At 30.8% G+C, this 17,260-nt stretch overlaps 1 protein-coding gene across 1 annotated transcript; it reads right to left on the bottom strand.

Annotated features, from left to right (window-relative positions):
• Positions 1-8,447: 8,447 nt before the first annotated feature.
• On the bottom strand, positions 8,448-9,907 carry LOC120189630. The gene is made up of 3 exons (XM_039192853.1): positions 9,517-9,907; positions 9,273-9,446; positions 8,448-9,188 (listed from the first exon to the last, which is right to left on the bottom strand). The coding sequence occupies exons 1-3, from the start codon at positions 9,802-9,804 to the stop codon at positions 8,448-8,450; spliced, it is 1,203 nt and encodes a 400-aa protein (XP_039048784.1). The 5' UTR covers positions 9,805-9,907.
• Between the last annotated feature and the right edge of the window lie 7,353 nt (positions 9,908-17,260).

Raw genomic sequence — 17,260 nt, 5'->3', positions numbered from 1 at the left:
GAGGTCTCCTACGGAAGCTGTTCTCAACCTAGTGTTGGGGGCAGCCTACTATCTTACCTCCCCTTTACCCCACATTACATATGGGAACAAGTGACAACCATTATTTACACGAGCACAAAACAGACAATGACAACTATACGTGCATTAACTTTATACGTAGTCACATTTCTATAAGTGTACGTTTAAAAAGTTATATTTAAATATTCGAAAGCCCTTATATTTAGACTCTAAACTATTCTGTTTTTACGAAATTAGAAAAGCTTATGAATTTTCAAATTTTGCATTGTTGAAAAAGGAGGATTTTAAAATAGTTTAATTATAAATATGATTATATTGGTATAATTATGTTTTAATTATAGTCTATCATTATAGAGAAATCATAGAAATAAATCCACCAAGTAAGATAATTTTGGTAGGCCATGGACTCGAGATCCAAGAATCTACAAAGCGGGCTAAAGCCGGCACATTTTTCCTTTTTAAATTTATAATTTTATACAGGATGTATCTCGTACAGTATCTTAATATACGGCTAATGAAAGGCGTTATTGAAAATATTAATTTTTTTTAATATTTTTGGTAAAAAACTACCTAAAATATTTTTTTAACGAAAATGCTAATATTGAGCGCTACATAAAATGTTATTTTTTTCTATAGTTTTTTATCGGAAATTAGGTAGTAAAATTAACATTTTCGGTAGAAAAAAATAATGTTTTAGGTAGAGCTTTACTAGAAATATTAAAAAAATATTAATATTTCCAGTAATACTTTCGTTAGCCGTATATTAAGTTGTCTTATGGCAAAAATATTAAGTTGTCTTAAGCCGCTATATATCAAACCTTTTGCGGCGTTTGTTAAAAACGCCGCTATAAATATAGAGTTTTTGAGACGTTTGTATCAAAAACCGCTACTATATATCTCAACTTTTTGCGGTGTTTTTAAAAACGCCGCTATAGATATAGACCTTTTGCGACGTTTGTATCCAAAAAAAGTCGTTATATATCTTAACCTTTTGCGGCGTTTGTCGACCTTTTACGACGTTAATTCTAAAAACGCCGCTATATATCTTCACCTATTGCGGCGTTTTTTTATTATCAAACGCCGCAAACTTTAGCGGCGCTAGTTTGCCCGGTACTTCTTGCGACCTTTTTCATATCGCCGCTATAGGTAAAAAAACAAGTCCGCTAAACTATTTTTTCTTTAGTGCACTCAAAACTCAATGCATAACATGACATGGATAAATTATTATCATTATGAGTAAATTGTATTAATGGTTCAACTTTCTTTTCATTTCTATTTTGATCATTTCACTTTTAAAAAAAATAATTTTATCATAAGAGGATTTAGTAATAAACTTTCTTGCGACCTTTTCATACGCGCTATAGGTAAAAAAACAAGTCCGCTAAACTATTTTTTCTTTAGTGCACTCAAAACTCAATGCATAACATGACATGGATAATTATTATCATTATGAGTAAATTGTATTAATGGTTCAACTTTCTTTTCATTTCTATTTTGATCATTTCACTTTTAAAAAAAATAATTTTATCATAAGAGGATTTAGTAATAAACTAGTTACAAGTTCCAAAAGTTCATTTTAGATAATATTTTTTCTGATGAAAATAGTATTTAAATTAAATTGTAAATAAAATTACTTATAAAATAGATTAATTATGATATTATGATTCAACTTAAATACTAAAATTTGATATATATTTATAAAAAAAAGTGATGAGTAAACTTCTGTTCCTTTTGAATTAAAGTTACATTACCATTATGTTTTAACAATATATTGAATTTCGTCATTTTACTTCTATTTGATCCAGGGGCGGACCCAGGGGGTTGCCAGGGGTAACACGGGCAACCCCTCGGCAACCTCTCAAATTGTGAGGAACATTGATCAAATGTTATTATTTTAATATTTATATATATATATTTTGTGATTTTTAGGTAGAATCCCTATATTTCAGTTAAATTTTTATAAAAAAAAATTTATACAACAAAATTGTCTACTTAGTGTTAATTTTTTCTAATTTTTTTAATTAATACAAGTGTCACCTTTAATATTGTGCAACCCCTAAAAAAATTTATAAAAATTTTTTTTGCAACCCCTGAATTTTTGTCCTGGGTCCGCCCCTGATTTGATCGACTTTTATCATTAAAAATGAACTTTTAATTTAAATTTTTACTGTTTCATTTGAACTTAGAAAAATAATTTAATTAAAAATTTCGTATAAATAGTTTTTAATATTTCATTTTAATAATTAACAAGAATAAATTAATATAAAATATCTATTTTATAAAAGCTTTTTTCTCTTTTCATATATCTTTTATTAATATTGCTTTCAAAAAGAAAAAAAAGGCTATACGTCTTCATTTGATAACCAACACTTAATCATCTTCATAGTTGTTTGTGTCTAAACTCATGACTTCTAGAAACTACAACGATTACTTAAACCACTGAAATAATATATTATTAAAATACATTGTTTCCGTAGTAAATGCACATAGTTTTGTTAAAAATGCATCAATTTATTTCTTCTTTATTAGATAATTTCTAATAGCCATTTAAATATTTTTTATTGAAATAATATTAATAATATGTATATAGAATTATCTATAAAAAATAAATATTTATAATATTATATCTAGAATTATCTAAAAAATGTAAATATTTATAAAATTAATGATTAAGATATTAACACGTGTCAATATTTTAGTGATTGTTAAAATCTATAAATAAGATAAAAACTTCTCCGGTAGTACATGCATAAAAAATTATATAAGAGTGAGTTACTCACCATAGTATAAGAATGAAGAATAATAATTCATCATAGAATCAAACTCTTTATATCAATATAAATTTTTAAAAAATAAAAACTCTACACAAATTTATTTAATTATTTGACATAAATATACTCACATGTTTTTCCTTTACACGAATTAATACTCATAATAAATGATATATTTAGTTTTTGGTTTTATTATTTTATTAGTTGCTTTTCCTCGTTGGTCTTGGTGTTTTCGCTCTTGTTGTCCGGTTGAATGTACTCTTTTTCTTCATATAGGCTTAGAGAGGTTTTCAACGAGACATTCTTTCTAGTTAACTATTAATAAATTGAATATAATTCATTCACTTCATCCAAATAGGAGTTATTTAGTTTCTTCTAGAAAACAAAAATTGTTCTTATCTATTAGATAATAAATAATAAAGTGATAAATTAGATTTATCTCTTAAATAAATATAAACTATATTTATTCTTTAAATAAATGAAATGTTGAAATAAATATTAATTTAATAAAAGTATTACCTTATCAACTTAAATTTTAAAAAATTGTTCAATACATTGAATACAATCATTGTTACTAATTTATCTGAGTGTTTCTAATTTGTTTAATTATGTTTCGTCCCATATATTATAGTGAACTTGTAACTTTAATCCTTCTACTTTTATTTTTTTCATTACTTTAAACCCTTTGTCACTAAATATTTTGAAAATTTCTAATATGCTTAAATAAACGCTATCCATTTAAATAATTAAAAATAATAAAATTACAGAAAATGCAAAACATTCAAAAATATATATAACATAAAAGGATCCTAAAAATATTAAAAGTGTATCAAAAATCAAAATCTACTATCAATTGGTTGATTCAAGTGGTAAGCAGCCTGATATTGCTTAAGTAAGATATCAAATTCAAGTTCTTGTGTATGCAAATTACAAAAATACCCGATGGGAAACTCAAATACCAAAATCAAGTGTGCGACTCGGGTCGGTCCAAATTAGTCAAGAAATCTTTAAACTGGAGAACAACAAATAAAATCAGAATATATTGTTAAAATTTTAAAAATCTCTCATTCATTTAAGAAGTTTCTATTTTTCCAATTTCTTCACAATTTTATAAATATGTAATTATTTTCAAAAATAATTAGAATTTTCAGAAAAAAATATTGCATTCTAATTCGGACACAAACTATCAAATCAATTTCAGTGTAAAGATAATACATCTGACAGGTCCACATAACCTCCTAGAGTAAAATTTAAGATTTATCTATTAGTTATATTTAGTTAGCTCACTTACGAATAACTATAATTATCATGTTTAACGTCAATAGTTAAGGATTGTCATAAATATCCTTATCTCATAACAATCAAATGATTGGAATTCTCCACAACCTAAATTGATATTCATCTTCTTTCTCATAATCACATCTCTTTCATAATAAAAACGATCAACGATCAAACTTTTGTCGTCGCAGTTCGCCGTCCAAATAAAAAAAGATAAACTCATTAACAAGTAATAATGGTTAGTCTAATCATCAAAATCCATTAATTAATTTATGGGTAAACTACACAAATGGTCATTAATGTTTGAGTAAGTTTTTCGTTTTTCCCATTAAAGTTTCAAAAGTAATAAATTGGTCACCAATGTTATCGATTTATAACAAATTGATCACTCGGCGTTAACAGCCGTTACTATGTGCAAGCCAAAAATTGAAAAACGAACCATTCAAGTACTTTGTAATAGCATCTTTTCCTACACACATAAGAGGTGTTGGAGGTACTATGTTGTAAAATGCATACCTATAAGCAATGCACGGAAGGCATGTATATACAAAGAACAGACATCAATCATATTGCAGATTCAATCTATTTTTGCTTCTCTGATTGCCATCCAACCAAATTCTCACAGGCAAAATCCTTAAAACCTTTTTCCATTATGATGAAGAGGTAACAGACAAAAATAATAAGAAAAGGCAATACGTTAAAGCTATTGTTATTCTAATGAAGTATATCAAGAGGTGCTCACAATCTTGCAAGTAAACCTGTTGCTCCATTGTTTACAACAGCAGTTTCAACTCACTGATTTCGGCAATCACGATGTTGAAGTACAAACACAAGAAAAGAAGGCGCAGAGCCCATACGAATACCTGTAATAGCAGAGTCAGATGAGCGGAGAGTGTCGTTGCTTCTGTTTGCAATGTCTGTATATTTCGCTTAAGCTCAGCACCAGCTATCTACTGCATTTTTCTTTCCTTTGACCTTGCAGCAGACTGCCTATTTGCCCAGATCCGATCACATAGCATAGAAAATAAACTAATAAAGGTGGTGCCGAAGAAAAATATATAAGGGTATCAACATACATTCTAGTTCTAGAGAAACACACAACCTATACAGCCTTGGAAACAATATAGAGAATGGCGCATGATCACAACAAGCATCTTCCCAAAAGATAATATCTTTTCCATTCCCCACTTGCCAATGAAAAGAATCGTCACTTAACCATTTAGCTACACAATCTTTCTTCCAATTTAACAGGATACCTCGCCACACAATAGATATTTCCCTTAAATTTGAAACACACAACCTCCACCTCCCGAGCAACCCACCATACTTTGAACAAATAATTCGTCTCCAAAACGCTCTTTTTTCCAAAGCATAACGCCAGTCCCATTTTGCCATTAACACACTGTTGTTTTCCTCTTAGATCAACAACGTTCGCACCTCCTTTAGCTCTAGGCAGGCACACTTGGTTCCAACTTACTCTCCCCATCTTTCTCTTCCCATCAATCGGAGCTTATAAAAAGACTCTTCTAATCTTTTCAATCTTTGACAACACCGTAAGGATCTCAAACAATGACATATAATATAATGGTAAGGAAGATAAAACTGAATTTATCAGGATAACAAGGCCAGCAAAAGATAAGGACTTGTGTTTTCATCCTGCTAGTTTCGCTTTGAATCTATCCACCACTGGCTCCCAAGTCAGTACTCTTCTAGGGTCAACACCAAGGGGAATGCCAAGGTAAAAAAAGGGCAGCTCCCCCACCTTGCACGTGCAAACTTGAGCCAAAATTTCAACTCGACTAGGATCCACCTCCACACCCACTACACATGATTTATCAAAATTTATGCTCAACCCGGAGCAAGCTTCAAAACACCTTAGTATACGCTTCACATGCCTAACTACCTTTTCCTTCAGCTTTACAAAGAGTAATGTATCGTCTGCAAATTGAAGATGTATTAGTGATTGATCCGGTAAAATACTATCAATACCTTTGAATACTCCTTTTGCCTTCGCTTTATCCAACAACAAGCTCAAAACTTCAGTAACCATCATAAAAAGAAAAGGGAACAACGGATCCCCTTGTCTCGACCCTTTTCGCATATGAAACTCTGGAGTTGTGGAACCATTTACCAAAACGGATACTCCTGTCGAAGACACACATTCCATTATCCTCCTCGTCTATTTGATTCCAAACCCCATCTTAAATTGTACCATGTCGAAAAAATTTCATCTCACACAATCATACGCCTTAGAGAAATCTAGCTTCAAAGCTACTCCACCTGACTCACTGTCGTTAGCACCCATGGAATGGATAATCTCATTTGCAATTAGGATATCATCGAAAATTGCTGCCCCCTCATAAACGCACATTTGTTCTCACTGATGGTTTGCTCTAGCACACTCATAACTCTTTTTTGACATAATTTTTGCAATAATATTGTAAATTGACCTTACTAGACTTATTGTCCATCGAAGTCTTTAATATGGTATCAGAGCATTTCAACTTCGATAGATGACATCGACATCGTACATTCTTTATTTGTTCTTAAATTTTTGGTAACATGTTAAATTTAAAATCTAACTTGTCCATCACACGTACCAATTGTGATATATGTGGAGAATATCCTCAATTCTCCACTGCTCGAAAAAAAAAAATCTAACAAAATTAAAATACAAGATGATATTATTTTGATAATTGTAATTAACAAAATACAAATTAATCATTATAATCAAGTTTAATTAATATTGCAAGTAAATCAATTAATATAATCAAACATAATTAATAACTAAATATAAACGTAGAATTCTCAAAAGAAATTAAGATTAGATGACATGCATGAATGTTTGTTCAGAACTCAGATTCACAACAATCATTACTATAAGATTTCTAAGTTGAATTTGATCATGTTTTACAAGAAAAATAATTTTTTATTAAATTATTGATCCACATGATAAATTTTCATCAAAGACAGTCATTTGTACAATGGCAAGAGAGATGATTTCAATGCAAATAAATGTATGTTTGGGATATCTTAAGCCCTAAATATCCTTTTTTCCCTTATTTTATTTTTAAGCATCACATAAATGGGAAAAATCAGAGATTTTGTCCCTGAACATTCTAGAATCCAAAAATATTACTCGTAATTTTAGGAAATTACCATTTAACCCTTTAAACTTTGTATTTTTTATCACTTTTGCCTAAATTTTTATAACTAAATAATGTCAAGATATGATTGCTGAAATAATGCTTTTAAACTGGATTTTGGGACATTACAATCATTGATAAATTTATTATACTAGAAGCATTATATTTTTATAAAAGAATAATATGTGTTATGGATATGGATGGCAAAAAAAACCGAACCCATCGGGAAAAATCGAAAATCGAATTAAATGAGTTGGGTTCGGGGATGATAAACGAGGACGGGGAAAGAGAAAAATCGAATGTTTTAAACTGGGACGGGTTTGGTAATCCCCGCCCCGATTACCCGATACCCAGCCTGATAAATATTAAAAATAATTATTATATATATAATATTAATAAAATTAAATTAAATTAAAAAAATATATAATATTTATATATTTAATTTAAATATATATACCCGGCCCGATACCCGTTTATGCTAAACGGAAATACCCGTTTCCCCGCGGTTTTCCTTGATTACCCGATGGAGATCTCTGTTTAAATCCCCGTAGTTTTTTAAGCGGGAACATGTATGGGTTTTTTAAACGGGAACGGGAACGGGGATCAATCCCCGGCCCGAAACCGCCCCGTTGTCATCCCTAGTTATGGAACCATAATTGTAAGCCCAAAAGTTAATATTTTTTACCCACGAGTTACGTTATATCCGTTTAATGTTAAAATGAGCTAAATACCTAGTATTGTTCCTGTAAATGCTTTTTGATGATAATAGATTAAGAAATTTGGAGACTTAGGCAACTAAATTTGTGGAGTTTAACGAAGTTTGAGGACCCATTGGTGAAATTGTGGAGAAATTGCTCAGGCATGGGTTTGATCCCGCTGAACACCATTGTTTCACATTGCTCATTTATCCTCCAATTTCATTGACAGTCCTCCTAAGTTCATCATTTCACCAATCTGATCCTTCAAGTCTACAAGCACTTCAATTGGATCATTGTGGCTCATTATCTAAATCATCTGGTGTGAACTATACCCATTGAGACTCACATACCAAAGTCAAGTGTGGAACCCGAGTCGGTCTGGATTAGTCAAAGCAAAACCTTGGAACCGGAAGAAAAAAAAGACTTCCCTATATTCATAGGCATATGATATAACAAAAGTTGACAATATTTTTTTGTTTGGCAACTGAGTTTAGCTACTTTGTTCTCAAAGTTCTAACTAAACAAACTCTACATCCTTACTGCCACTGCCTAAAATTAAAATCATGAGTCCAATTATTGATATCATGATTGAAGTCATCGGTAATAACCGATGAAGAAAATGAGTTGTTGTCGGGCGACCAATTCATAACTTGAGCATACATTTGCCCCCCACCGACAACATTGTTCCCAAGATGACCTTGCATGAATAAATCGTCTTCCGCCATGTTATTTGAAACCCCAGTCTGTGAATTGTTGAATACCATGCTTTGATGATGATCATTTGATGGTAGCTGCATAGGGACTAGTCCTCCAAGCTGATCTTGTTCCAATGATATATAGTTGTTTTGAAAATGCACACTTCCTCTAATTTGGTTTGGAATTGAATCATCTCCTACATTCATACCTGATATGGATGAACTGAGTGGTGCAGGCTGGTATGTTTGATAATTTGTTGGGACATTTGGAAACGAAAGTTGTTGTTGTTGTCGAGTGATGTGCATTTGTCCACCGAAATCCAAAGAGAAACCTTCAAATGTATGTTTTGGAAAGTACGGTGAGTCGAGAGTTGGGAAGCCTTGTCGACTCAACATACGCAACCGATGGTCGTAACCCAAGAGCTTCTCGAGGGGCCTGTCGATGACTCCCGGAGGAAACTCGAGATAGTGCCTCCTGTAGGTAGGAGCTTGTCCTCCGGTGAAGTCCGAGACCATTCTCCATTGTGTGTGCTTCCTTGGTTGTGGGTCGATCTCATGGTAAAATACGGGAGGCTGGTTTAACTGCACAAGTGCACATAAGAACTTGGATCATAATCAATTCAATGCTATATATGTATAAAATCAAAATTAGAATATGACAATTACTTCAAGTTCAAGAATTCCAGGTTGATCTTCATTGGAAACAGCCTTCAACGACAGAATATCAGACCACTGGATTTCGATCTTGCTTTTCAACCCATTCTCCAGAAATTCCCATACCAACTTCCTTTTAGCAAAATAGCATTTGCCTACCAACTCACCATCGTTTCTCGACACCCTCTGCAACAAAGATTTGATATTTTTTTCCTCAAAAATTCATATAGCAAAAGAAGTATTGTCTATTCCTCACCTGCCATGAGCCAATTCCAAGCATCGAAATGAGGAAATTCTCAGCTTTCAGCTTATTTGAATGCTGCAAAACATTCTCCTTTGGCTTCCCATCACTAGAGCTGTTGTCGGCTTGTTCTTCGCCATTGAAGCTATATCCTTTCTGTAAGAATAATTGATCTACCTTCTCTAAGAAAGAGGGTGTCTGTGAAAGCTTCAAGCCAAGAACTGGTGATGTAGAAGATGAACCATTCACCAAAGTTGCAGATTCCTTCATACATTCACCAGAGACCAACTCCCCATGCTCCATAATCCTCAAACAACTCTTAAAAATGAAAACCAAAAAGAAATCTTTGACAAGAACCCAGATTTTTTATCAAGGAAAATCTGAGAGAAAGAAGAAGGTGGAGCAATGTTTATGAGTTGGACCCTATTTGAGATTAAAGCAAATAAAAGAGTATCAAAATAAGGTTTGCCATTTGTCAATTAAGAGCCAGAAACTGAAACCGTAACACAGCAAAAGAGAGAGATTGGTAATGAGAGAAGATCAGTTTGAGAAACTAAAGTGAGTGTTATATATAGACAAAGATATCTGTTCCTCGGGTAATCCGTTGGTATAGTGGGATAAGACATTAGATTTCTTACGTAAAATTAACGGTTTGAATCTTGGCGATTGCGGATGGACTAAATTAGGTTGAAAGGGTCACCTCCGATCCGGATTAGTCGATCAATAGATCGAATACCAATTATTATACAAAAAAAATCCCCTTTCCTACGTTCTACTAGATTTTAGTTTATTGATAATACTTTTTTAACAATACGCAGACACCTCAATTGTTAAAAGGTAATGTTGTTTTCTCTAGAGATATTGGTTCGAACTCTATAAGTTATATGCGTATGATCGATGACTATAAAAATATGAGTAGATATTATCTAGTAATCATCTCTAATTATTAAAAAGAATAGCATTTGTTCATAATCTTATTTAGCCTATCAATAACACATAATACCGTATAGACGTAACCATTTAAATTTGAGTATTTTTAACAGAATAACATTCTTTTTATTATCGAGACTACTCAAAATTTTATCGATCGAATCTTAATTTAATTAATATATTTTAAAAGTATTTTAAAGTTATAAATTTAAATGATCGAAGAACATCAAATTAAGAATAAACTCTTGCAATAATCATTCCAGAATGAAAGTATAATGTTGAATTTCTTTGATTAATTTAAAGTAAAAAAGCAGTATAAATTAATAAAGCTGGAGAAGAGATATTACAATAAACATTTACTATAAACCGGAATAAAGAGTAAATGACATTAAATATATATCCATAAACATGAGATTTGCTATTAATTTTATTTAGATTCTAAAGCTTAGTAATAATTATATATATATAATTAGTATTTAATTTATTAGTACCATTTTTAATTATTAAATCATTTAAAATTAATCAACAGGGGTAGCTTAAGCAATGTCTCGACTCGTATCCTTGTGTACTTAGAAACTCTCTGTTGAGAAACTCACTCACCAAAATCAGGTGTGCGATATAGGTTATCGTGAAGGGAATGTTTGACCCGGTCAAAAAATGTAACAGATCAATAGTTTAATGACGACATCAGCATTCTATCACTTACAGTTAATGGTGAGTGAACGATTTATTATAAATCGATAATGTTAGTGATTAATTTGTAACTTTTAAAATTATAATTAGAAAAATAAAAACTTACTTAAACATTGGTGACTTTTTATTATAATAATCTTGTATTTAATATATATATATATAATTAGTATTTATTTTATTAGTAGTATTTTTAATTTATTAAAATCATTAAAAATTAATTAGATTTCGCCGTGCAGCCATCTTTTGATGAAAGCAGCCATTTTTCTAGTGTAAAACAAAGCAAACGTCACATCCACGGCCGTCGCTTGCACACGTCACGCACATATTCAACACGTGGTTTTCCTCTTCAATTTTTTTTTATTTTTTTAAAAGGTAATTATTAAGAATGAGTAGTTATAGTAAGTCTAATCAACAAAAAAAACCATCAACTATCTCTTCCTTTTTCTTTATGCATTGCCTATAAAATTAATAAAATTAAATCAAACTAATAATCTTCAAATCTTGGGATGATTTTTTCACACTGACAAGTAACGGTGAGCACTATTAACGATATATATTATTAATTTAAAATTTATGAAAGTTTAAAATTTTAAAAAAATTTAACGTATAATTATAAATTAGTTAAAAATTTTAAAAAAATTATTTAAAATAAAAGGTAAACTATACAAGTGATCACCGAACTATTGTCCCTTTTCATTATGATCACCATTTTTAAAATTTTGTCAGTCAGGTTGTAGTACCCCAAATTGTTTAGTAGTGACCAAAATATAAGTTTTGAAAGTTTAATGGTCAAAGTATAAATTTTGAAAAGTTTAGGGATCAAAAATATAATTTTTAAAAGTTATATATTTCGTCCTGTAAATGAATAGTTCATCTCGAAATAAGAATTTTCGTGTGGATCAAAATTTTGATTCGAGATTTTTATTAAAAGTTATTAAGTAGTAAAATCTGGTAAGAAATTGGATAATAGGATCGAACTGGAATTTTACAAAAATTCGAAGGATGTTAGATAAAGGTTGGAAATATTATTTCCATATTTTATAACAATGAAATTTAGCATGGAACAAAGGAATTAAAGTTAATTTTTTTCTATTTAGTCGAAATTGGGAAAATTAAGTGACTAAATTGTAATTTTCAAAAATTGCATGACTAAAGTAGAAAAACAACTTCAAGTTGGTTTATATTTTACTATGAGATATTTTAATGGAATATATTTCAATGATAATTGGTAATTATCATAATTTATTAATGGTAAAGTTGAAATTTCTCATTAATTGCATTTTAAATTCAATTATATTAGTTTTGTGCCAAGTGTTTTAAGCCATAATTATTGAGAAAAAATAAGAAGAAAATCAGCCTTTCTTCTTCAATGCTGCCTGAACCTCCATGGATAAAGGGATCATCATTGTGATCCAGTGACTCGAAAGCGAAAAGCAAAGTTCTTGAGTAAAAGAGTATCGTATTAAAGTTTCAGTAGTAAGGCAAAAGGGAGTATAGTTTATTTAATTATTTATTCTAATTGAGGAAGATTTACGATAAGTCAATCTCATATTATTATTTTAAAGTATGAATTTTTAAGTATGATTTAATTATAAATATGGATTACTTTCATAATGCTTATATAGAGATTTATGAATGATTTTTGCGTATGAAATTACTCAATACGTTTTTCTATGATATTTTCTGAGAAGATGTTCGAATGAATTTTCAAATATAATTTTAAGAACGATCTATTATTTTAGAAATGTAATTATTTCTTTAACGATTTCATAAATGTTATTTGAATTTATTTTAGAGCATAAATTGCTCAAAGTATTTTACATGATATCTATGTTCTAATTATGAATGATTTCAGGTATAAACTGCCCAAATTATGATTCTTATGATGATAAGTTGAAACTGATTATGATATGAAAATGTGATTATTATATGAATATAATATGATATAGAAGCTCATTGTATGTTGCATTGAGAGTTGTAGATATACTTGGCATGCTAGGAAGTTGAGTAAAGTTCAAGTTAAGTTTTGGTACATTCGTATACATTACGTATGGCACCGTTGGTATTAATGATATGATTGCACTTGGAATGCATATTCTGATTCTGATGATTGACACCTTGTAGTGCTTAGTGAACACATTATATCTGACTCACGTACCTTGCATTATCTTTAAATATATATAGGGTTATGAAAGTAAATGTGAAAATTACGATAAGTATCTAAAAGAAAGAATATGGAAATAGAATGACAGTTCTGAAATATGTACGAATGAAATAATATAAAATGTATGTTATGTTTGATGTTGATTTACATGATTTTTTTATAAAATCATGAGATGATGATTTTCAGGTTTTCAAAGAGGAAAGCGGCTTGAATAGTTTGGTTTGAAAGTTTCATTGTTTTTATTTAAATTACAGATTTATGATTTATATTACTTTATGATATTTATGTTTTACCTCACCTTAGCTATGATATTGTCTCAATAAGTTTTATTTAGCGCGTGATAAATTTCATGCGTAGGTTCGAATAGAGAAATGAACGTGAAATGAGGTGTCTCTTGAGTATCCTTTCAGAAAATCATACCTAATATTACTAAATTAGGTATATTATATTTGTATGTTGTTGTATCATATTTGTTATTAAATGGTGTGTAATAGTAAATTAGGACCATTTTTTGTTAGCTTAGTTATATATATATATATATATATATATATATATATATATATATATATATATATGTTTTAAATGGTTTCCTAATTAAGCAGTGTTTAGACAGTTTTATATAATTTATGAAACTGCATTAAATTGCCTAATTGTTGTCTAAAATTGTATTTGTTTTGAACGATTAAATTTTATTTTATGATTTTACACGATTAGTGAAACAATTGTAAACTTGAAAAGGGAAGGAAATGAAAACAAAATTTTAAGCATTTATGATCAACGAATGTCTATAACATTGGTGTAACATCTTTAACTCGTATCTCGAGACATATACATGTTATGAGTGTTACACGTGTCACTCAACTATTTAAAAGCATTCAATTAAGCCACTTGCCGTTAATATTTAACAGAGAAGCTGATGTGGCAGTTAAAATATTTGGTATAATTACACATTTGATCATTGTTACTTATATATTTTATCAATTTAGTACTAATTTTAATAAATTAAAATAAATTTAACCCCAAATCAAATGGTATCATATGTCACTAGTTTCAAGTGTAATGGCATGCGTCACTGATCCTAATTTTAACCTATTACATGGCAAACCAAAGAAGAGGCACGAGTTCGAGCCATTGCCGAAATTGTCAACTCCGTGGTGAAACTTTCACGGAAGAATCAAACGGTAGATCTAAACGCGATCAAATCCGTCGCGTGTCAGAAATATGGACTAGCACACCCCGAGTCGGATCAGGAGTCGAGACTCAAACATATATACATATTGTCAAATTCATAAATAGTATAAGAGTTACAAATTCTATACTTAATAGTTATCTAACAAATCCATGAATTTGAGAAATAATCTTAAATATTATAATTGCATTATTTTTTATCATACAATTTGCATTATTTTTAAATTCGTAATCCAAATCTGAATTCCCAAATGCTACCTCAGGAAATTTTTGAAATTCAAATATATAGTTAGTTTTTTGTTCATTGAAATCAATGGGAGTTGGTTGTTGGCATTGGGTTGAATTGAATGGTGAGTGAAAATGTCACGTTTTGCATAGTCAAATTGGCTTGTAATTTGTTTGTTGCTATTACTAGTTTTGAGGGTTAAGTTTATTTTAATTTATTAAAATTAAGACCAAATTGATATAATATATAAGTAACAATGACCAAATATATAATTATACCAAATATTTTAACTGTCACATCAACTTCTCCGTTAAATATTAATGGCAAGTGGCTTAATTGAATGCATTTGAATAGTTGAGTGACATGATTGACAAAATTTCAAAAATAGGGGTCAAAATGGAAAGGGGCAATAATTAGGTGATCACTATTATAGTTTACCCTTTATTTTAACTAATTTACCTCTAATTTTTAACTAATTTATAATTATACGTTGAGACCTTTAGAATTTTAAATTTTATAAATTCAATTAATAATGCTCATCGTTAGTGGTGCTCTTCGATGCTTGTCGAGCTTTGTAGATTTTTTAAAAATGTTTTATATAATAATTGAATAATAATTGTGAATTTAGAAGGAAAAAAATACTTCTTGTATTAATGGATACCAAGGAGATTTAAAATTCACATAGGATGATAGTAAACCTTAATATTGCAACTAAAATATATTTTTTTTATTTGGTATTGCAGTAGAAAATAATGTCATGAAATAAAAAAAATTAAATATATAATAAAAACTTACACAATATTTTATTGATAAATATTAGATATGAATTATTATAATTAGGGACGTATGCATGATTTTATGTTAGAGGACGAATTTAAACTTAAGGGGTGAATTAAATTCTAGGCGCGAAAACAAATTTTTAATAAAAAATATATTAAAAAATCTAAAATATATGTTTTAAATTTTCAGGGGGCGACTGCCCCACCCGGTCCATCTTGATTATAATTTTTGATAAATCTTGAAATTATACAGTCCATCAAGGTTAACAATAATTGAAAGAGAAAATAACCTCGGTGACAAAAAATGTCTTATAATATACGAATTTAACCAACTTTTTTTGGATTTGCCAAAATGACCAACAAATTCGCAATGCGATAGTCAAATTCGCAACTGAATTTCAAATTCGCAACTGAATTTCAAATTTGCAACACGAATTTAATTTCGCAACAGGTTTTAGTTTCGCAACACAAATGTTTTGGGTATATAACAACGCAGCAGCAACAACTCATAACCTAAATCCCTAAATGATAGGGGCCTCTTGAACGGTGAGAGGGGCTTCTTCGATGATGAGAGGGGCCTCTTGAACGATAGGAGGCGCCTCTTAAATGATGATAGGTGCATCGGGCTTATTCTTACGGAGTCTTGACACTAGTGGGGTGAACGAAGACGTAATGGCACGTTCACGACGTCTGATGCGTGAACCCCGTCGTGCAAGAAAAACCCGACGTAAAGCATCTACCTTATCGGGCCACTGAAAATAAATTAATACATAAATCAGTAAATAAATAAATAAATAAATAAATAATGCCGAAAAATGTTATTTGCATTGTATTAAACAAATTTACCTCATTGCGTAGAGTATGAACCTCATTCTGCAACGATGAAACAATCTTGCGTAGAGCGACCACCTCGTCACGTAAAGTAGATACCTCACCACGAAGCGCACCATTGTCATCGCGTAAAAAATCCACCTCACCACGTAAAGAATGAACCGCGTCATGCCATGCACTATCGTCTTCACGTAAAGTATCGACCTCATGACGTAAAGCACCGACCTCATCACGTAACTCCCCTAACTCATCCCGTGGAGGTGGAGAACAGGGAGATGGAGATAGACGGAGCCTCTTTTCCAGTTGCCTATCATGAGGTTATGGTGGAGAAGAGGCTCGATGATGTGATGGAATAGGTGATGGTGGAGGTGGAGAAGAGGCTCGACCAGGTGATGGCTCCGGGTGTCGAGCTATAGAATCGGCCCGATGGGGTGATGGCTCTCGAAGTGGGGGTGCTCATCATCCGTCCGATCAAAAAACCGCTTACTAGCTTGCCACCAATCAGTTGAAAGCTCAGCATCTGAGGGTTTCAGCCTCTGTAATGGGTAGTTGGCCTCCTAACAATATAAAAGCTCAAACAAAGTTAAACGTGTACTAGTAATAACTTGTTTATATATGGTAGTATTTGTATGTTAACTTACATCATTAATCATCGTATATGGGAGTAAGTCTTCCCAATCTAACATGCAGATCCTCTTCCAGGTAATAGCCCTAGGAATATCATTTGATCTTTTTTTCGCATATGTCCGCATGCTGGGGAAAGCCTCAAATATCCAAATCTACAAACAATATAATACACAAACATTAGTAATTGTTATATAATTAATTATAATTTTGGAAACATTATATAGAAATTCTTACCTTAAAGGCCCAAGTAAAGCCTGTCAAAGTGTATTTAGAACCATCGCCCCGCAAACTTTTTCGGTCCTCGAAGGCAGACGACAACTT

This window comes from Hibiscus syriacus, unplaced genomic scaffold (genome assembly GCF_006381635.1).
Source record: "Hibiscus syriacus cultivar Baekdansim isolate YM2019G1 unplaced genomic scaffold, ASM638163v2 tig00116958_pilon, whole genome shotgun sequence".
Taxonomy (NCBI): domain Eukaryota; kingdom Viridiplantae; phylum Streptophyta; class Magnoliopsida; order Malvales; family Malvaceae; genus Hibiscus; species Hibiscus syriacus.
This window is presented reverse-complemented; position numbering and strand designations above follow the sequence as displayed.

Excerpts from the sequence above, each read along its gene's own strand:
- LOC120189630 (XM_039192853.1), bottom strand. The coding sequence starts at position 9,804 with ATGGAGCATGGGGAGTTGGTCTCTGGTGAATGTATGAAGGAATCTGCA. Across the intron at positions 9,447-9,516 it reads TTGGAATTGGCTCATGGCAG|AGGGTGTCGAGAAACGATGG; the intron begins GTGAGGAATAGA and ends TCTTTGTTGCAG. Across the intron at positions 9,189-9,272 it reads CTGGAATTCTTGAACTTGAA|TTAAACCAGCCTCCCGTATT; the intron begins GTAATTGTCATA and ends GCACTTGTGCAG.